We start from the raw sequence: 23,094 nt of genomic DNA, 5'->3' as shown, positions 1-23,094 counted from the left end.
AGAAAAAGCCTGCAGAAGAGTTGAACAGGGAGAAATTCAGGAACACTTCAAGTATGTGAAAGGCAAGTGCAAACAAGGAGGGAATAAACTCTTCTCCACATCCACTCCAGGATGGCTAAAACCCTCAGTCCTAGGTTGCAGTGAGGTGGGTCTGGGTTCAGGTTTAGGAAAAGCTTTCTAGAGATGAAGAGGGGAAATGTAATACCACTTGACCTGGGCAGAGAACAGTGCAGATGAATGCTCAGGAATGGCTTTACAGCTTTTGTAGGCAGAGCTTAAGATTTCTACAAGCTTATAATTGGTTTTGCTAAAATCCTCCCTTATGCCAGTTGGATATACACCGGAACTGATTTATTAACATGCCTCTGGTCTCTGCTCTGTAACCAATTTCAGTCACAGTAGTGTTTAGTCTTATATAGCAGCAATCTATCTCAGTCTGGAACTAGTTTACTGGCTACTTGATAACTGGTGCCTTTTCCGTACTAGCCTATTTCCCATTCTTGGAGTGGGTGACTAGTTGCTCTCCTGTCAAGATTGCCACTCAACTTTGTTAGAAAGCATAATGCCAGCACGCTTTCAAGGTGGATGGGACTGAAAAGCAGCTCATTTCTTCAAGGAACAGTTTGCGGTGAAGACCTGGTGCCGGTTTCCTCTCACCAATAGTTTTTCCATCGACTGGAGCAAAAAAAAAAATTTCCTATCCTGAGAGGTCTTTCCAGACTTCAAAAATCTGCCTTTGGATGAAATTCCAGTTTTGGACTTTTGACGCTTTTCATGAAGAGATGGGAAAGAGTTGGGCCTGATGATTAAAAATCGATCTGGAGACCCTGCCTTACAAGGTGACAGTTCTCCATTTGCCATTATAAAGCGTATTTAAGACTCTACGGTTTAGTTTCCGATTCCAATTCTGTACGCTGTTTCTGAGTCATGGAACAGCTCAGGACTCCAGGCTGGTTCTTCTGAATTCTTCTTGGTATCTGTGAGATGTTTTTGTGCCATCTACACAGTCAGACCTTGCTTTTGGGTTTAGTGTTCATCTTTGCATGATACTCACTTCCTCCTCCAGGTTTTGTGTCCCTTGACTGGTGAAGGTAATCTCACTAAACTGACAGGAGAGCTCTGTCACATTTGTAACTCTCTCAGATTTGCTTTCTCTGATATCATATAGAAACAGTATATAATGTACTATTTTGATGGCTTTCCTAGATGGTGAGCTAACTGCTTTTGCAGGATTGCTGAGTTCAAGACTGTGTATTTTTGGAGTAACATTTACTTATTTGGCACTTTATTGTATTAACCCCCAAGATTCTGAAAATAAAAGGTAGTTTCCTCCAGCAGGAGGAAAACTGTTATGTGGGTTTCTTAATATTCAGTAAACCCATAGTGAATGACTAAGAATAGTTATCAATTCATACCAGCAAGCTGTGCTGATATATTTAGGGCCACCTAAAGTGGTTTGCCAGCTAGTCCAAAAGCAGTGTTTGCTTTCTTTTTTAGCTCCCTACAAAATAGAGTTTAACGACAAAAAAAAAAACCAAACCTGCTTTGGTGAGAATGCACTAGGCACAGCAAAACAAAAGAAAACCCACGTTTACAGCTAAAAGTCTGCATGTTTCCACACAGAATTACTCTCCTGCTTTATATTCATGCTCTTGAGTGCTGGCAGGACTCCCTGCAGGAGCATCCTGGAGCTTCCTGGCCATGGTGCGTCATGGTGGAGATGCAGTCCCAGTGAGGACACTGGTCCTCTGGTAAGGGAGAGACAATGGGCAGGCAAAGTGCAGCTGCCTTGGAGCAGCACTGCAGCAGAGCATTGGAACTGAAGCATCTTCCTTTCCTCAGCACTATTTTAAACATCCCCAGGAAAACCTTCACAGAGAGCAGTCATGTGCTGTCAAATTCCATCTACAGGCAAACAGACATAAAACACATTGAGAGAGAGAAAACTCCCAGCCAGGCCCTGCTGTTTGCTTCTGTAAATCTAAGCTTCTGCCTTGCAAGTTTACTGGTGAAGAAAGGGCTATGACAAATTCCCCCTCAGTGGTCGGTATTTCTGGGCTCTTGGGGCTGTGTATCTCTGCCAGTTGACAGCTATTTCCTCCATTGCAATTTACCTGCTTCCAATGGGAGCACTTTTAGTGAGTGCTCCACAAGAAGCCACAGCGATTTTCATCCTGCTCTTCTGCAAATCCTGCATTCTGCACATCCCCCTCTCGCCATGCACGTCCTCTTCACCCAGATCATGCACCAAGCAGCTGCTCTGGCAGCACCCCTATCTGGAACATTGCTTGATATTACAGAAGACAGCTATGTTTATTTATAGTGACTACATGAGCCAGGCTGATGGTTCTGCTGAAATCTTCACTGCAAAAAGAATTGAACAAAGCAACAAAGGGATCTGAGATCTCTACATCACTCCTGTTCCATGGCAACCTGCTTTGAAGACAAGAGGGTGGGTTTGGGGAAATATGATGTCCTTGCCTTGCCTTTTTACATTTCCCAGGACACCAGTTGTTTCCCACTGCTGGAGACCAGGTGTGAGGGAGCCTTGTCTCACTTGTTGTGTCTCTTTTTTCCTGTTAAACAAGCTCTTATTTTTTCCTGGTTCAGACTTGCTGAGGCAGAGCCGTGCTGCTGATGGAGTAAGCAGTGGTCTCCAGCACTTTTGTATCTCGAAGAGCAGTCTCTCCCCCAAGCCTGACAGCATTAGAGATGAGATTTCCAAGGATTCAGATCATAGAACCACAGACTGGTTTGGGCTGGAAGGGACCTTAAAGCTCATCCAGTTCCAGCCCCCTGCCATGGGCAGGGACACCTTCCGCTAGAGCAGGTTGCTCCAAGCCCCTGTGTCCAACCTGGCCTTGAACACTGCCAGGGATGGGGCAGCCACAGCTTCTCTGGGCACCCTGTGCCAGCGCCTCAGCACCCTCACAGGGAAGAACTTCTTCCTAATGTCTCATGTAAATCTCCCTTCTGTCAGTTTAAGCCATTCACCTTGTCTTGTCACTCATCACAGATGAAATGAAAGCACTACATTCAATCCTTATATGGGTTCTTGGCTACCAAAAAGATAGCTAGTTTTTTTGAGTCACACTTTGCCAAACCTCTTGAAAGATTCGATGCACACTGGCCCTCCATCTCCCTTCACCTCCTGCAGAAGCTTCTCCTGACCTCTGTGTGCATGGAAGGAGCTTTAGAAACCCTCCACATGCCTCTGCAGCAAGCAGAGGCAGCACAGCACACTGAAGACATGGACAAACTCCAGTGCAGTTTAGGCTGGTGCTTTACCACATCTGTATCCTCTCCCAGCTGCAGCATCATCACCAAGTATCCTTGCTCTGGGGAGATGCCATTTCCACCCATTTATGCTCAAACACCAGCCACAGCTTAAGGCTGGGAATAAGGGACCCAAGGCTGTTCTTGCTTATGCTATGTGACCTGAGATCTCGCTTTCCTCTCCCTCCGTTCACTGCACTCTGAGGTGACCGATGCAAAGGATAGATGCTGCCCTTTGAGGCAAGACCCCTGACAAGTGCATTGGTGTCCTTGCAGGAAGGGGAAGGTGCGGGGAAGAGCTGGTGTCTCAGATCCGGCTGCTCCCTGTGTGTCTTCCCAGCAGAAGCGTGTTGCTGTTGGGAGTGTGTCATTCTCCTGGTGGGCGGGTGTAAAAAAACTGATTCGGAAAGTTTCAAAGGAAGCTTAACAACAGTGAGAGGAGCTGCAGCAGCTCCATGCAAATAGCCTGGGCCCATTTGCAAAACACGAATACCTCCTCCGCTCCATAGAGATCAGCTGACAGCAGCAGGAAAGCTGTAATTTCTTCCCTAAAAACAAGAATGATCCTCACTCATAACTTCATCCAAAGAATTTTGAACTCTTTTGAGGATGGCATCTGATTTACAGTGATTTATTTACATCAGGTATCATCATAGAATCATAGAATCCCAGACTGGTTTGGGTTGGAAGGGATCTTAAAGCTCATCCACTTCCAACCCCCTGCCACAGGCAGGGACACCTTCCACTCGAGCAGGTTGCTCCAAGCCCCTGTGTCCAACCTGGCCTTGAACACTGCCAGGGATGGGGCAGCCACAGCTTCTCTGGGCACTATATAATATATACAGATGTGGGTTCAAGCCCACAATCCAATGCGGTAACTACCACCCACCCACCATATTAACTCATCCATCTGATTTCAGAAGTAGAAGTTCTGGTAATAAAGAAAAGACTCTGCTTTCCTACATGAGGATATCAGCCTTGATTTCTAGCCTATGCATCCCTGAATTTCCTTGGAGGACCTCCACATGATTTTGGTTTGCAGACATATGTCCTGGATCCTCAGGCTTGCTCCACATGGACAGGCTGTGCTGGTGAAGCATGACTTTCGAGCCCTGTTCTCAGAAGCTGATGGAAAGCCTGACTTGCTGAGAGAGGAGGAGGCATGCATCTTCCAAAAATGCCACTTTATATTCCTCAGCAATCTTGTGGCACCTGGCATGCCAAAAATAATGGCATTACTGAGGTAATTTAACATTGTTTTTAATAGCAGGAACATTGAAAGCTGGCAGAATGTGTGTCCTTAGACCCTGGGGAACCCTTCCAAGAGCTTTCTTGCTTGCTCACCTGTGCTCTCGTAGCATCCCTTTGCTGCCCAGTGAGCAGTGAACAGTCATTTTGCAAATATTCAGCTGAGCTGCTGACTGGGGTTAAACTACCACATGTATTTAAACACCTGATATTAGAGGCCATATATTGGCTATTCAATATGTTTCAATAAACTATTGTGCAGATGCTTTTTCCAAGTCCATCCCCATCCTTCAACATGTGGAAAATAATGTTGTGCCACTCAGCTTTAGGATGGCAACACTGAGAGTGGAGCTGCTTTTCTTATAGGAGAAGTTTTCCCTGTTTAACTTAAATCACATTATAAGCACATAGACTTGCACTGATGTTGGATGTGAATATGGATGTTTTATTCATGGCACATTTCAGTGCACATTGCTTGAAAATTAGCTTCTGTAACTGTCTCACTAAACCTGGTTCACCTTCCACCTGCCACTGGGTGTGCTGCTGGTCTCCTACATTTGCATCCCAAAGAAACCAAGCTTTTCATCAGATCTGGATAACCCTAGGGCTTTCTTCCAAATGGCTCCTGCCCCTGGAATTTCAGGTGTGAACTCCTTCCTGACTTTCTTGCAGCATAATTAAGCTGATGGCTATTGATAGGAAGTGCTCCAAGGAGGGAGAATCATTCTGGTTTGCAGAGTACCTAGTGCAAGAGGGACAGGGAAGCCAGTGGAGGGACCCTGAGCCATAAAACTCACTACTGTCACCTAGCTCTTTTGGGTTTACACATGTCTTCATAACTTTCTTTGCTTGGATTTTAATTATTTCAGCAATCATAGAATGGCTTGGCAATTTTCTGTAGCTATTACATCCCTTTTAAATATGTATTTGTTTCTAAGTGCTAACAGGACCTCATGGCACATAGTCTCATAAGATGTATTTCAGCTTTTATGCTTTGCTGTAGGCATCACTCCACCTTGCTTCCCATCCTTGGCAATGCCACAAGCACGTTGCACCTCATCTGCCTGTACAGCACAGGAAAAGGGCTCACTGGGACTCAGTAGGAGGTGTTCATGCAAACATGTCAGGTACCTCGCATCCCAGCCAGCCTCCCATATTCCCCCAGTCACCTCTGTTCTTTGGAAACATTGAAAACTTCAGTGTTTTTATTGGAAATTGCAAACACAACAGTAAATCACAGTAAAATGTTAATGGAAGTAAAGAAGAAGTTGAGTGTGAGAGACGCTATCTTTTAGGTGAATGTCCTTTTGACATAAGGAGGTTGATATCCTGTTGGAATAACCTTTCCACCAAGGCTCAATCATGGATAAGCTTTGCATTGCCCTTGCTACCAGGAAAGGAAAGCACTTCTTCAGTAAAAGGGGAAAATTGAGCACTACTCTTGAATTACTCTTGTAATTGAATTAGTCAGTCTGCCTTTGCAGTTGCTGAAATAGGAAATCCAGTGTTAGAAAGGAGCAGCTGAACTGAAGAAGGAAGAAATTAGCATTAAAGCTGAAGACCAAAGGCATTCTCATGCACATATAATCCTGGACTGTAGGAAGTCACACACAAACAGCTTCAAGAGGATTATCATTTCCTATGTGCATTCAGCCAGCTCTCCTCTGCCACCCCAGCCAGATTAAACTGTGATTCTCCAGTCTGAAGCTGGAAGATGTGCCCTGGCACTAGCACTCCAATGTTTTCCTCTGGAAATAATTTAAGGATCTTCAAAAGCACTGGGAATCTGAAAAGAGAGAGTGAGGTAACCTCAGATTGCGGTAGACATCCATTGCATTACTTTCCTTACAGTGGGCAAGGGCCTGAACCTTAGTTCTCTCTCACATGAAGTTAAAGGCAAGATGATTTTTAAAGAGCACTGAAATGACTCAGCCTAATTGCTGCAACAGCAGCGATGGCAACTGAAACATGCTCAAGATTGCTGTCGTGACCTGGTGCCTTGCTCCAAGCCACATCCTTGCAAATAATACATCTATTTTTTCTCCCTAGTGAAGGGCTCATTTGAAAGAGGACTCATTCCAGGCTGTGACACCACTTCTTTTATTTACAGTACTGGTGTTTTTCTTTCTGTGGAGCCATGTCACTGCCCGTTTCTCAACTGGTTCTCAGTTCACACAGTGGTGACAGCCAGAGAAGCGCCCACCTAGATGTGCCAGAAAGCAGATGCCCTGCTTTGGTACATATGTGGAGTGAAAGCTGCACTGTTCATTGTTCATCACCCAGTGAACAGCTTCGTGATGTACCTTTGCTGCCAGCAGAAGACATTACTGTAGGCACCTTGATCACTCGTGCCCATCGCTACATCCCTGGACCTGTCTGGAGCTGATCCTCCTGTCTGCACTTCCAGGAGCATGGAGAGCACTTCCTTCAGTCCTTTGTGCTCCACTGAAGTGAACTTCTAGGTCTGTCTTTCCCTCCAGGGGAACATATTGCCCTCTCAGGAGACGAAACAATATAAATGTTGTTCACAGAATCCCATGGATGGTTCGGCAACTCCAACAGCTAGGTCGAGTTAAAAGTGCCACAGAACTTGAGTGGGGAGGTTTAGTGGGTCTGAGCCATGACACAGGACTGGGAGTCCCTCTTTCTCCCCAGTACCAGCCTGTGGTATATACTTGCTCACATCACAGATGCTTCCTTCAAGTGGATACTGTTCTCAACTGCTGTTCACCCTCCAGCATGCAGATACCACAGAGCACATCTTAAATCTGTCTCTGATGGAGGTTTGGAATGTCACAGAGACATGTGCTGACGGACAAAGTCCTGCAGCATCCATTCCCCTAGGGAGTGGTGGAGCTGTGCCCCATGAGAATGATTCCCCATCTCTGCAAGTTTTGCATATGGTGCTGCTGTTTGCACAAGGGACCACAGGGTAACTCCATTGAGCAGGAATAGTTCTACCTGTAATTGTACTAGAAAGAATTATTCCCTCCATCAGCAGACAGCTTTTCTGTAGTGGAGGATAGAAATGTAAGCAAAAGTGAAATGTATCTTACCTGATAGTGTTTTAACAGCTAGCACCCTTGCTACTGTGAGAACCTCATCTCTGACCTGAAAGAGAACAAAGGCTCAGAGAGCACCCTGTAATAACATTTGTATCCTGTTCCCAAAAAGGTTAGAGCTTGGCCTTGTGCTGTGTTCTAGTAGAGGAGATAAGTGTGGACAACTGACTTAGTGTCACAAGGATGCTCTTGCTAATGTCTGTGTATGTTTCACTGCCACCAGCACTTGTCCAAGGCAGGGATACCTACTGTGCTAGGTGCTCTACAAATCAAAGTTAACACCTTGGAAATGATAAGAGAAAGACATAAGCCTGTCCCCAAGGGCTTACAGCTTAGAAAAAGCAAGAGTGAGAACACAGAGGGAGCAGAAGGAGGCAGTGGGGGAGTGCTGGTCACCAAGGTGGATGGCTGCCTTAGACCTGTGGCTGCATAGCTACCATGGACTCATTTAGCACTGAGAAAATAATGAAAAAAGTTGTTCATGAATATTTTAGTGGGATATTTTCATGGTACATTTCAATCATGAAGCACGTATTAGCCCAGTGGGGCAGAGAGATGAAAGAGAGAGAAGGGGGAGGAGGGCAGGCAAGCTCTGGAATAATTCACTGTCAAATCCCTCCCCATACAAATTACTTCCTGCTGAAAACTTCTGATGGACAAATACAACAGAGATACCAGACCAGGGTAGGCTTCGTGCTTCACTGGCATGACCCTCCTTTTATAGCTCCACCATTGCATGGTGGAAGGAGTTTAAGCATCCACAGAGTTTATATCTCTGCATCCAGACTTTCACCCTGTTCACTTGCTACCACCTCTGGATATGTCCCATTCTCTCCCACATCCTTTTGTGTAAAACTGTTGTTGCATAAATCAGGTGGGACTGTTACTCCTCATCTGCCCTCACCAAATGGTAACAATCACTCTGAGCAAGTTCTGAGGACTTGGTTGCCAGGGACAGACCTCTCTGTCACTACTCTGCTCTTACTCAAGAGCCCATGCAAAGGGCAGGTTTTAACAACAGTTTGGCATCACCTGCCCCTTCTCTCTGTCCCCAGCTGGCTGAGCTCTTGCGAAAACCCTGGCACAAGCAAATTCAGAATAATGTGGCCCATGAGGTGCCAGGTCCGAAGGCACACTGGTTCCTCCTAGCCTGCCCCAGGCTGAGGTGAGCCCATTAGCTCAGCCCATGATGCAGGACAGGTTTATAGCATTCTCTCTGTGATGGAGTAGTCCTGGACACGAGATGGCCAAACTAAAGGGACTTACATGTGAAAGGGATTTTCTCCATAGCAGCTGCCATCCTGCCAGATGCAGGATTCTCCTCTGTGAGGGTGGTGAGGCGCTGGCACAGGGTGCCCAGAGAAGCTGTGGCTGCCCCATCCCTGGCAGTGTTCAAGGCCAGGTTGGACACAGGGGCTTGGAGCAACCTGCTCTAGTGGAAGGTGTCCCTGCCCGTGGCAGGGGTTTGGAACTGGGTGAGCTTTAAGGTCCCTTCCAACCCAAACCATTCTATGAGTCTATGCCCAGGGCAGCACACTCTGCTCCCAGTATCTTAAAGGGAAGGGACTGGAGAGCAAAAAGCAAAATCCTTTCAAATCAAAGGGATCCTGCTTTTACTCCTGAGGTTTCCATTTCACAGAGGGGGTCCTCTGTTCAACCAGGGCATCCTACCGAGGCTTTTATCCCTCTTCACAGAAAAGAGTGTGGCATATAGGTTGCATCCTCCCGCGCTGAATGTGTTTGTGCATTCCGTGCCTCCCCGCAGGATGTGCAGGCAAGGACACACACACAAACACTCCTCCCTCCTGCTGACAGGGACCTGGCCTCTGCAGCAGCCACTGTTCAGGTTTGACCCTCCTGCTGCTAGACAAGCCAACTGGCTGGAGAGGGGAGCTTTTGATTTCCATCTCTCATTGCTTTTGGCAGACACAGCAAGGCAAATTAAATCATGGGGAGAAAGATGTTTGTTATATATATGCAACAGAATAAAGGAGAGGAAAAGAAAAGAAGCAACCTTCATGTTCTTGTACACTCTGGAATAATTTGATATTAAAAAACTTGGCCAGGTTGTTGATGACCCCTCAGAGCCACTAAGAAGGAGCCTTATTAGCAATCTCTGCCCTCCCTGTTGGACAATGAGGACTTATGTTTGTTTGCTAATGGGTTTCCAGTGAGGAGGAGCCCTACCCCTGTGGAGCAGTTTGTTAAAGGGAGAAGAGACCTTTGGGATGGCCTCTTCCTTCCACCAGTTATCATCAAAGCAGCAAATATTCTGACTGGGGCTCCCATGAATCAAAAATAAAATGGCCCCAATGTGCCAGTATAAGAACTGCTGCAGCTCTACTCCATCCTGCTCCTTTCTCTTAGTGTGGCAATAGGTGACTTGGGGAGCAAGCCTGCAGCAAGACATTATTATAAGGCGGTTACTGCAGGCGTTAGTAAGATGCTGGAGAAAGAGAGAGTACCAAAGCTAGGGAATCCTTGAGGATACACATCTCAAGCCAATCTAGTTTCTTCCTGAGGGCAAGAGTGAGAGCTGACTCAGGCACCATGAAGGCACATTAGCAGGATGTTCTTGCCATTGTGGAGGTGAAACCAACAACTCTGTGCTGCAAGACCTGGAGGGGTTCCTCACTGTTCTGCTTAAGGCACTGCAGGTACAGGGTCTCAGTGTTCTTTCTATTTTGCCAGCAGACAGACGGGGTTGGGGGAGGCTGTGATTAGTGCTCAGGCAGGTGACCTACTCCTCAGCAACAGCTTTCTTGGAGAGCTACCCTGATCTATCACCAACTTTGTACCCTGTTCACTGGGCAACAGGAGGATGAGAAAAAAAGCCTTTCCAGCTCAGTCTGGCTGCTGCTGGGCTCCTTCCAGCTGCCCACCCCTGGCAAGGTAGTGCTGCTGCCTGTACACCCACAGCCCAGCTCTGCAGAGAGCTCTGTTCCTGCTGGGGTGGAAATAACTTCTACAAAACACAAATGCAGGGTTGCTGTTTGGGTAGAAGAAAGAGGGGGTGAATCAGGAGCAGAGGGGCAACAAGAGGAGCAGAAATGAGTAACGGGAGATATAAAGGTAAGAAGTCTGCAGGGCAAGAGCAAGGACTGAGACAAAGCCCTGGGATGGAATCCCTACACATCAAGACCTGCACCAGGAGGAGTACAGGAGCCTGGGAGTACTGCAGTGGTAGGAGGGAGGACTTTTGTACATGAGAGATTAGGGGCTAGTATCTACTGGCATGACAGCACGGTGATGTGATGTGTTATTGCTGGAGAACATGGAGTTCTTGTCTTGCAGACGCTGAGTCATAGGAAAGACAGAGCAATCATTTCAAGGTGTTGACAGCTTAATACAAGGTTAGACCTTCCATTTCCATGCCAACAGCAATGGTGACAAATACATATCAATTGTTCCAGGTCAGCTGATGAACCTTCCCCATAGTGAAAAATGAGATCTTGTTGAGTGCTCCTCTACTGAGAATGAGTTGAATCAAGAGATGAGCATGCCCTCTGGTTTCTTCAGCCTGTGCAGAGGTGTATCCTGGCATTAGTAGATGCTGGTGGGTGTCTGGGTAGGATGCCTGTCTCACAGCACAATTTTTTCTTCTCTTTTTTCATTCTTTCCCCATCCAAGCACAGTTTTGGGGCTAGGCAAGGAGGATGGAGAACATCATCTTTGTACTGCAGTGATCACACCACTTAATGCAGTTTCCAGCTCTCCCTGACAGTACGAGCAGCCTAGCCAGGAATAATTTCCTTGGTATCTCCCTTTTAGCCTAGGTATTTTCCAAGGTATCAACAGCAGCTTCAGGTCTGCCTGCAGCAGCAGGCGCAAAATACCCCATAGACTATCTCTTCTCAGGAAGGTGACTGCTCCACAGGAGTTTGTTCACTTGAGGCCGTCTCAACCCTGACGAGAAGAGTCTTCCTCAGAAGGAGTCGTATTTCTGAAAAGGCAACATGTCAATTACTGAAAAGCGATTAAAAATTGAATGCATAATGACCAATATTAGAGCCAAATGAGAATTCATGCACCAAACTTTTGTTGATTTGTCAATACTGTGTCTGCAGATATATAGATATTTTTATATATATAGAGAGAGTATGGTTTCAGAAAAAAGTTGTTTTGAGACATTTCTTGTCTCAGAAGGTTTTCAAAAACCCTTTGAAATGATTGGAGCACCCCATATCAATACCTTTCCAAGCAGAACAAAACTAATCCCTTTTTTCATTTGGAACAAAGTTTTTAATCTGAAAGATTTAGTTATTGTATATAGAGAGAGAGAAAAACCAAACCAAAACCCAAAGAAAAGCTAGAAAGCAACATGAAATATTTCAAAACTATCTATATAAATTAATAAATTTACTATTATAAATAATAAATAAATTTATTATAATCTGCTTAAATTAATTTCCATTATTAAAAAAAAATCTGATAGCACATATTTGTGTTCAACATATTTTTTGACACTCTTTTTTGCCCTTGGTCTGAAAGAAACGTCACTTTTCATGCTCAGTCAATCTTGGATACAGTTTGAGTTGTTTTAAAAGTATTAGGTCTCCTTCTTCTTGTCCTCTAGAGCTTTTAAAACCTTCCCCCTGAGTTTCTATCTTCTGGAATGTCACAGTCAGTCATATTTTTCATGGGACTTTGGTCAATATCTTTTTGCCATGTAAATATAGGACCTATTGTAAAAGCAGTGATGACATTTTAAAACATAGAGGAGAGAAGAGAAAGAAAATTATTTAGATTTTGTTTTGAAAGAAGTATGTCTCTCAGAAAGGCAAAAGCCCACTGCCTTATTCCCATGCTTATTACCAGCTCAGAATTTTCTGATAAAAATGTGAACAGAAACATTAGCAGAAAGCTTAAGGATTTCACAGTGCTTTTTGTGTATTTCAGTTGAGAATAAACATATTTTTTTTGATCAAAATGTGGTGACTTTAGTTCTTATACTAAATAGGTGCAATTTTTATGTTAGCAAAATCCACAGACCTTTGTTAAATAAATACAGGAATGACATATTAGCATAATGGATTAACTGAGCATATCACCCTGCATTATAAAACAGCAATGCTGAAGCCTCCTAAGAATTCCAACCCAATAACCTGTGTCCGGTGGTGGCATAAGCAGATACGAAGAGAGGTCTTTAGGAGCAGAAGAAGCATAGGCTTCTGTAATACTTCCATGATGTTGTTCCCAAACAATATCCACGATATGTTCATTGGTAAAACGTCAATGATGAATTCAGAAATAGAGATTCTAACAGAATTTCTCCTTTGAGACATGTATGTGTGTGGACACAAACCCATGTGTATGTCTGTGTGGGCATACGTAAGTCAGTGTGTGTAAACTGGGCTTCATCACATGCCACCTTTCCCAAATTTTCTTCTGTTCCATCACAAAGTGGCAACATCTGTTTAAGGGCTAGAAGCAAAGGGGCGGGGTGGGGGAGGGGAAATTATCTTCTTTGCCATAAACATCCTAAATTCCTGTATATGCCTGGAAAACAGAGCTGCCGTCGTATCACAGGCTGAGGTCTCATCCTCTCAAGTGCAATCAAATGAACTGCTGTTGCTGTGGAGCTTGTCTAAAAACATTCTGCTCATTCAGGCCTTTTATGCCTGCTGTTCTCATTATTATGCTCTTGTTTTTCCAAGTATCGAAATCTCACTCGGACATTTATAGTTTTATCTGCACTTGAATGCACAATCAGACACCACAGGCAGCACCAGCCTGGGGCTGAATCACGTCTTCGCCTCCATTGGATTTTCAAATTCCAGCAGAAAACATTGATACCAAAACAATGCAACGGCTGAAACCCAGATGCTGTAAGAGTCGATCATGCAGAAGAGGCAAACTCATGCTGGTCTCTATTTACTCCTTCTTCTCCCCACTCACACTTTCTTCCCCTGCACCTTTCATAGGTTTCCAGGGATAAATATTGTCCCCACTACATCCCCTCCCATCAACACAACATCATTTGATTTGGTGGCAGTAGGAATTCTGTTACTGAGGCCACTTGTCTTCACCTGCCAGCTATCCAGGAGCTTGGTAGGGTTTTGCCAAGTCTAGAAGTTCATGTGCTGCTGCAGGGCAAAAGGAGGTGATGCTCACAGAGAAGGAAACACCACGTGGAGGACTGGGTGGAGAAAGGTTAGGCTAAACTAACTAAACACATGGATTTGAAGTGCAACACAAGAGAGTACTCCAGACACAGGGGTGGCCACCAGCCTGTCCTTTCTCATTGCCTTAACACTGGTGGCTGTTCCTACCTCCACTGGAATGAGCCTGTTTTTCTCTGCCTTGCTGAACAGTCATGGCAAAGAAGGGGCTGGGGCAGGTCAGAGGGACTGCTGATGAAGCAGCGTCTGCTGCGATGCACTCACATCGCACAGTGCTATGCTCTGCCCGCAAGCCTATTTACTAGAATGAGGATTCATTGTAGAAAGCAAGCCTTCAGGGGTAGGTTTTCACACTGGATTTTGTCTTGTCACTCTCAGATGCAGCAGAGCACTTAGGACATCTGGCAGAAGCCTCGAGCAAAGCAGCAGCAGCAGCTGCATATGCCAGTTTATACCCTCTCCATGTGTTAATGAAACCCTGGTGACATCCCTGTATCATCCTTTTCTCACTGCTTCCCAAGTACTCACAGTATCTCAGCACTGCCCCAGGGGAAGTTCCATGTGGGCTAAGCATTTACTGCCTCACTGTCCTTATCAGCCATCCCAACTGGACCTCAGTGCTACCATATAGTGAGAGAGCAGGATATGGTCAAGATCTTGTGATTTTTATCTTCTAAACGCGCAGGGTGGGCTTGACCCTTACTGAAAGACATCAATCCTGAGCAAGTTATCTGGTGTCTATCTATCAACACTGGAGTGCGAATGGGAGTTTTCTGAAGATGATCCAGCAATTGGTTTTGGACACTGCAGTCCGAAGGCTAGGTTAGGCTTTTCCTTTGAAGAGGAAAAGAAATGTAAGCATCAGTAGAGACTAAGTCCAGCATTGAGCCTAAGAGGTTTGTGTCTCTGTTTTGAAGTGCTGCATTTCACTGTGATGCCTGCTCCCCACTGTTACCACAGTAAGTTCCAGACAGAGAATGTCTGCTTGAGACTCATGTCCACTTCCTGGCCCAACTTCCCAGCAGAAGCAATGGAAACCTCCAGAGGAGCTCTTTGGTACCTAAAAGGCCACTTGCCACAGGCTGAAGTTTCATTATACTATGGGCATAATGTGATTTGCAAATGCCTGACTGACACTGACTGAGCAAAGAATCATTTGTCATTTACTTAATTCACCATTTCTGCCTGTGGAGCTGTTTGATGGGACTCCATAGTCCCTTTGATTCTTTCCTGAAACTCTCCTGCTACGTCCCAACCTCTGTGCTGGGTCTGCCAGCCCCATGATTTCCCCTGCTGCCTGGCACATCTCTGCTGTCATTCATGGTCCAGAGGCAGATCCTGACTTCACCTTTTTCCCATCTGTATCTTTAGCAAAGTCTCTGGAGTCTTCTTCTCACCATCAGTGAAAATAAGTGGTGTGAGCCTGAAAGTGGAAGATACTGCCCAGAAATTTGAGATCAGCAGAAGTACAAGTTGGGCAAATTAAAAGAAGCCGCCAGAGCTTTTGAGTAGAAGACAGGAGAACATACGAAAGCGGAAGCATTTTCTGTATGAGTTATTCCTCATTCTGTGGCAAGTTTTGCATGCCACTTGTAGAAGTAAGACCTAGGGTCTGGCCAGTGTCTTAATGGAGCCTGCGCATCCCTGCTCCCTGCTGGCCATTCCTTCACCATGAAATGAAAAGAAATCCTCCCATCACCTGACTAAAGGGGTCAGGATACCCTATTCTCGTCTTACATGGAGCTGCTCCTGCTCTCCCACCTTGGGGTGATGAGGCAGGATTAATAATTGTGATCAATGTGTTTCTTGTTTCCAGATACAGTGTACCAGAAGGTATTTTGTGAGTGTGATATATGAGTCACTGTGGGATGCAGCAGAATTTTTTGGCCTTGCAGCTATGGAGGTACAGTATTCATCTTCTCTCAGCCCATAAAACATGCAGCCCAGAGACATGATGAATGTGTTTTGCAGAAGCTCAAGTGGAAACTCCAGGGAAGTACCTTGAAAGTGTTTCTAAACAACAAGATATTCATTTTGTTAGTTATACAAAGCAAGATAAACCTTCCAGACCTCCTCACTCCTCCTTCCCCTGCCCCTCCTCACTTCCCTGGCTGACTTCCAAAATCTCTAAAGAGAAGATTGATTGAGGGCTGGTATTTGCTGAAGCCCTTGTTTTCATCTTTGGAGTACCCAGCTTTCATCACAACCTGTGCAGTATCTAGCAAATTGATCAGAAAGTCATATGGGGGCATCCAGAGGAAACAGAACAAGGGAAAACCAAGGGGCAGGGGGCTTGGAACACAAACCCTTTGCAAGAAAAGTGTCTCACCTTTTGGCTGTGCAGTGAGGGAACCCGTCTGGTGCGATGCAATGAATTATCCCCCACTCGTAATTCATCCCATGTCTTGCACTTGTCCCCTGATCTGTTTATCAAACCTGCTAGTCCTGCTGCTGCCCAAAGACTGTATTAAATTGGTCCATCAATCATCTGGCTGTCAGCCACAGTCTTGCCAGAGAAAGAAGCAAATGAATGGAAGTACCGTAAAACTCCAGAGATAACATCATTTTGATTAGGAAAAGTGCTTACTTCTGCAGCCACTTTTAAGGCCTTCAGAATAGCTGCTTGTATTCCTTAATAGTTAATTTAAGGCACTTAGCTGGAGGAGGCTGTAGTGAATCAAGCCCTTTGTTAGTAGGGCATTCGGATCTTCATTCTTCTACCAGTGCTGGCTGCATCAATCATGATGGACTAGTTAACACCAGATAGGTATTAAAGCCCAGTAACCTTCATAGCTGGGGCTTTGCTTTTCAGGGTAAAGAAGTAACAAAAAGCCAGTATTGCTCTAGTGAGCCCAGAGCTGAGCCTGTGAAGAGGAACTCACAGAAATCCATTTCCAGGCTGGGTGTGGATGCCAGATGAGAACACAAGACATGTCTTGTCCTCATTTCCCACATGGGGTTTTGCTACAGCACAGCATCCCTGGCATGAAAGACCCAAACAGAGTGTCACTTCTCTGTGTCAGGCATTGAATGGGCTGGATCACAGAATCACAGAATGTTTTGGGTTGGAAGGAACCTTAAAGATCGTCTAGTTCCAACCTCCTGCCATGGGGGGTTACCAAAACCAAGGGACTTTCTCAATGGGCACAGGGATACCAAAGATCTGATCCCTGTTTAAAAAAAAAATCCAAACAAACAAACCAAGAAAAAACACTTATTAGTTGCCAGATGCTGACCTATTAAAATTGGGCTCAGTTGCATTTTGAGTAGCAACTAACTGTTTTCCAGATCTGTTTAGCTTAAACCTGCAGAAATGCTGCAATTTGCGTATAGTGACTCTGGGGAGTAATGGGATGGTTTTGCTAATTAGGAAATAGCAACAAAGCATTTTCTTAGTGATAAACAAATCCTTTCAGACTAGTCTGACACTGATGGAGGATGGTGTCTGTGTGGATGATTTCTCATCTCAATGGAAACCTTTCTGAACGGAATAAAGGAGGAATATAAGAGTACTCTTCCCAATGCACAATGAGGTAGGAAAGATTGGATTTTGCCAAGTCACAAAATATGCATTGGGTTAAAGGGAAAAACCCACACTCAGATTAGCTACTCTGCTGAAAACGAGAACTTCAGTGAAAGCCTGGGCCTGCTCCCCAAAAAAAGGATTTTCACCATAGGTCCAATCCTTTCACAGATGTCATCAGAGAGCTCATCAAGTATAAAAGCTGTTCTCTGTGAGCAGGTATGTCACTAGGTTGAAGATCCTACCAGAAAAAAAATGGTCTATTAGTGCTTGACAAATCAGCCTTCTGAATCCCTTTGGGTCATTCATCATTTTGGGAAGATCTGACCTCTTTTATTGAATCCAATCAAGACATATTGTCAAGTTTTCAGATTATTTGACATTTTGGTTAATGGTTTCTTTCCCCTTTGTGTTTCCATCTATTTTTCAGTGAAAAAAATGCTGTTTTGAAACTGCAAGAAGTTTCATTTCAAAGAGGTCAACCCAAAATGTTGCAGAATTTTTCATAACGTAATGTGACATTTCAGAAATGTCAAATTGAAATGTTCCAACATTTTCAAACTTTCACTCCATTTTGAGGTTTGAAATTGTTTACCACAGTTTACCCAAAAGCTCAAAGAGCTTCAGTGCTGTGCACTTGCCTTCACCTGCAAATCCAACCTAACTTCATTGAATAGAAGCCTCTCTGCTCAAGCCTTTTATTGATACTGCAATGGCTAGCAGATGCTTGAAGAGCTGAATGACCTACTCATTCGAAAGCTTTCTCTGCTTTCCTTGCCACGACTTTTAAGCCACACTGACAACTACATCCATGATGCCTAAAGCTCCTAGCATTTTTCTGGGAAGGGCTCTTTTTGAGTATTTGGAGATCCCAGACAAGAAGCTCATTAAATCCCTGGTCACTAACTGGTCATCCTTTGCAAAGTGAGTACCCAGCTAAACTGAAGGACATGACAGTAGGTGTATAAACTCTTGGGAGTTTATGTTGCTGTTATGTTGCTGTTTTGAAATGATCATTTCCCCCCTGCCTGCAGTCTAGTCTCTCTCTCTTTTAATACGTATTGTTTGACATGGTTTCTGCGTGAAACATTTATAAGGCATTATGCTTAAAAAATTAGGTTGATGAATGAGAAGAGATGGTTCTCCTAATAAAGTCATTGACAGAAAGGCCAGAAGCCTTTTTTTCAGCATGAAAGCTTGTCATTTGACTGCTGTAAATTGCTCTGAGTAGCAAGATAGTGAAATAAAAGACACAAATAGAGCAATAGGTGACACTGAAGCAGAAAATGTCCCAGCACATCGAGCATTTGTGAGGAAATACAATTAAAGCATTATGAATTCCTCACTCATTGTTGCAAGGGACCAAGGACTGTCTCAGAACTTATGGAGCTCATACACTGCTACAAGACATTTCTTGTAAGTGATAGCTCTGTTACTGCCTGCAGGGTGACCCTGCTGATACCACACCATGGTCTCAGCAAGGCTGAGACCCACTGAAACAGCATTAAGCAGTCTTGTCAATGGGTAGATCAGTCCTGTCCAATTTTAGCTCTCCTTTGCCTGTTTTGAGCAGGGAGTTTGCTTTTGTCTTGGGTCCTAGGCTTGGAGGCATCAGGAAGGATGTGTTAGAAGAACCAGTATTTGAATACTTCTCAAACTCCAGATGTAGCTTTTGGCAGTGGCCATCCTGTTGATGTCAGTGTGACTGTGGGATCGTCACAGGAGACGTCCATCAATGAGAAAGTGACTGCTTTCTGTGTTCATCATTGACAGCTGTACTAACAAATACAGTAACTCTGAGAGGTTTGTTGTTCTCAAGCCAAAAAGCCTGACAAATTACTTTGGGAACTCTAGCTGATCAGATTGAATTCAAGGCACCTGCTTGGGTACTCAAAGCTGCATAGAAGTTGTGATACAATTGCCAGAGCTTTGGGTTAGTCTTCTGAGCTACTGGCAACCATGGCAAGAGACGCCAAACACCATCAAAATGGAAACTCCTCTTTTTAAGCTCATGTGTCACCCCTCTGATAATCAAGGGAACTGCCCTGTTCGTGTGTGTAAGTGTTCATCTGAATTAAGGCTAAAAGAGTGTCTACTAGCTCTGGTTTCCTAGTTGTTTGTCCTGCACTAAAGCTCAAGCCTGAGGTGGATGAAAGGGAACTGGTGGTGTCTGGCCTTGCTATGGGAGTGAACCTGAGCCAGTCATTCCACCTAGTCAGTGCTCAAAAGCACCACACTGGAAGGGAAAATTCAGCCCATCTCGTCCTTCTCCAGGTAAGAACAGACCAACCATTCCAGCTGATTCGGAAGAGTGTTTTTGTGCAAGTGGCACTTCCAGAGGGCTTTTCCCTTGTTACCTTTCCCAGCCAGGCTGGAGTCCAGCCGTATCAGGGAAGCAGGACTGTAGCTGTGTCTGGACGGGACATGGCAGCCCATCTGTCCACATGCTCATGGGAGGCTGAGCCACCTCGGGAGTCATCATGGTGCAAAGTTTTAAATCCTAGGGTATTTTTAAGCTTAAAGGCACTTAAAAGTACCACTTGAGATGCCATTGGTTCAATCATCATCTTAACTGTGCAAATAACCTCATTCAACTAAAAAAGCACCTGATCTCCAACCAGTTCACTGTCATATCCCAGGACTATGTTTCAGCCAAGAAATGAGCATCACATCTTTGTTTCCAGGGGAAACAAATAAATATGTTGCATTGTTGTTGTTGTGTATCTTGCAGACAAACAAAGCAGTAGCCAAGGGGGACTTCCACCATGCAAGCTCCAGCTCCCGGCGAGCACTCTTCCTGGCTGTCCTGTCCATCACAATCGGAACTGGCATCTACGTTGGGGTGGCCGTGGCTCTTATTGCCTATCTGTCCAAAAACAATCATTTATGAGCCTCAGGAAAGGGGGAGAACCAGCCACCTGGCACCTGTACTGCAGACCCCCCCCAGCAGATCGGACTGCATGACTTTCCAAAAAGATGAAGAGACAAACACCTTCTGGGGGCAGGTACAGGATAACGTGGGCTTGTGCATTATTGTAGGGTGGGAAGCTGGCTGGGGGGATAGTTCCACAATCTGTGATGCACAAGTCTTGCTTCTCTTCATGAACCCCCATACAAGAAAAAAACAAGGAAAGAGAGAAAGAAAGAAAAGAAAGAAAAAAAGGAAAAAGGAAAAAGGAAAAGGAAGTTGGGGGAGGTGTGGAGAGGGGTGTTTGCCTTTTCTCCTTTGCAATATGGTGTTTACAAGCAGCTGGCAAACTGAGCTGTTCTCTCAATATCTTTTTGGGGACCCGGACTTTGCAGCCAGCATGAGCTTGTGCTTAGTTTGCTTTTTAAGCACGGCACTGAGAGCTGGGAAAGCCTGGACGGTGGCTGGCAATGTAACAACAGGAGGAAGGATATGTTCTCTTTTGTTTTGAACACAGGACTTACTTGCCTAAGAGTGAAGCAGAGACCTCAGCGTAGAATGGCATTGCCTTCTCTTCTTGTGTGGGTAGGTTTCCGTGGAAGGAGAAAAGGAAATAAAAAAATATTCTTTTCTTTCCTTTCCTTGTTTTTGGATTAAGACGTGACCCACAGGCCCACCCAGTGCAGAACAGCTGAGGTTGCTGCATGACTTGGCTCCGCAGACTGAGGGTGAAGTCGAAGTAGCATGAGATCCATTGTAAAACGAATTCCTCCATCTCGTCATATCGTGATAACGGCACATTCCTGTGGCATATTGCTCACCTGGGTTGCTCCGTCTTACCATGGAAACCTGCGTAGCAGTCAGTGCAAGAAACCTCGGGGGGGGGGGGGGGGGGAATGCAAACTGAAATACTAATAAATTACAAATCACGGTAAAGCATGGGAATTAACCAGGGAAAGGAACGCTTCCTACATTTATGGGATCCTGCTCGCACACAGAGCAGTGAAGGAGACCACTCAGATCTCAAGCTCACAGCTCATCCGTGGACCAGGGACACAACATAGCCATGGAGAGACAAGGTTGTCCCTCGATAAGCAGCGCAATGGTACGCTGTAAGGAAACTGAGCACTGTCCTTACTCCACTCACTGAAATGATACAATTATTTTCTTCCCCACAATCAACCTTCTATTTATTTTTTGTCTTACAGATGTACTATGTCATCTCACCAAGGGTGTATCAGCATAAATATATATGTATCTCCATATACATATATACAGAGAGAGAAGCTGATCAAAAACAATAAGCATTTTATTATTCACCGCCTTGTGTTTTACAAATATTTCTTTACCCAAGAATGTCATCAAATACCTTTATTTTCCAACTCTGTATTGTGTGTCAGCTTTGCTCTGGGACAGGTTTTTTCTCCTGTTTTGGGGTTGGCATTATTTTGGGTTTAATTTGACTTTTTTTTTTTTTTATTTTAGGGGGGAGGAAGACAAACACATCCAAAACTATTTTTCTGCTAGTTATACAGTTTATTAAAATACATGGTACACAGCTGCTGATGCTCCGTGTGACACTTTCTTTGGATGGATGTGAAGCATTAGACTTGAATGAAAGTTACCCCAATACCCCAAGTTCAACTACATGGAGAAGTATCCATATGGAGGATCCCACACTGTACCTGGACCCAAAGACCTGTTGCAGTCACTGACAGTTCTTTTGCATTAATTTATTTGGCTTCAAACTAAGCCTGGAGACTAGCAATGTACTACTCCTAGTCACCTAGGGAGATTTAGATTAGACACTGGGAAGAAGTTCTTCCCTGTGCGGGTGCTGAGGCCCTGGCACAGGTTGCCCAGAGAAGCTGTGGCTGCCCCATCCCTGGCAGTGTTCAAGGCCAGGTTGGACACAGGGGCTTGGAGCAACCTGCTCTAGTGGAAGGTGTCCCTGCCGGTGGCAGAGGCTTGGAAGTGGATAAGCCTTGAGGTCCCTTCCAACCCAAACCAGTATGGGATTCTATGATTCCTACAATAAATGTGGCATGAACTTCCTATTGTGTGTTCACACAAATTTGGCATCTGCCTTACCCAAACTACATTGGTGTTTCTGAGTAATGCCACAGTGTACCTACCTGTACGAACTAGGAAACCACAGTCAGATAGAGAAACATCTTCATAAATTGCTGTAGCAATTAGTCCTGCTGTTCAGAGCCGTACTATTCAAGACCGGCTATGAAATGCTGTAAGAAACTATTGAGCTGAAAAACTCATTATTCATTGCTGGCTGCTTGTTGCTGATGGTTCTTCTCTGACTGTAACTCCTCCTTTGGGAAAGGAAGGGTTGTGTAACCAGAGAGGAGAGACAGCAGTCCTACATCTACTGTGAATGATGAATTGGAAGAAGTCAGGAGGAAGTACTGACAGGTAAAGATAGACCCTTGAAAGCTTACTTATCTACAGAGGGACACCAAAAAAATGCCTCTGGGTGCTTTCCTTTTTCAAAGCAGCTTTTTGAAACTGAGTTAGTGTACTTGTCATTCTAGCTTGAACTTACCCCTTAAACCTACCTGTTATTCAGAAGCCATTGCTGCTTATATGCTCTCTCCATGCCTAAAGGCTACTTTATTTTTAATGAGCATCATTTTTGGGGTAGCAGAGTGCTCTGCCCTCCTGTGTTTGCACACAGGGAGATCCTGTTTAGTTTACAAAAGAGCTCTGGCACCACAGGGAGAATGGAGAGAATCACAGAATCAACTAGGTCGGAAAAGACCTTTAAGATCATCGAGTCCAAAAGTCAGCCAGTCTCTCAAAGACTACAGCTGCCTCACTACTTCTCTCCCTTCCTGAAGTGAGACTTTCTCTCACCCAGGAGACCGAGACTCCTCAATCAGGAAGTGTCAAAGGAGTGGCACTGATATTTTTACCAGATGACAAGCTGTAGCGAGAGCTAAG

General features: G+C 44.9%; 1 protein-coding gene across 3 annotated transcripts in view; it reads left to right on the top strand.

Annotated features, from left to right (window-relative positions):
- SYNDIG1 (synapse differentiation inducing 1) overlaps window positions 1–22,357 on the top strand; it is a 66,697-nt gene extending 44,340 nt beyond the window's left edge. For 2 of the 3 annotated variants that reach the window (XM_030499121.1, XM_030499120.1), the window contains exon 4: window positions 19,963–22,357. In XM_030499121.1, the coding sequence (XP_030354981.1) occupies window positions 19,963–20,121 (159 nt within the window). In that variant the 3' untranslated portion in view covers window positions 20,122–22,357. The remainder of the gene's footprint in view (window positions 1–19,962) is intronic. The other variant, XR_003993423.1, reaches the window with a different exon arrangement.
- Window positions 22,358–23,094: the final 737 nt, after the last annotated feature.

This window comes from Strigops habroptila, chromosome 10 (genome assembly GCF_004027225.2).
Source record: "Strigops habroptila isolate Jane chromosome 10, bStrHab1.2.pri, whole genome shotgun sequence".
Lineage (NCBI taxonomy): Eukaryota > Metazoa > Chordata > Aves > Psittaciformes > Psittacidae > Strigops > Strigops habroptila.
This window is presented reverse-complemented; position numbering and strand designations above follow the sequence as displayed.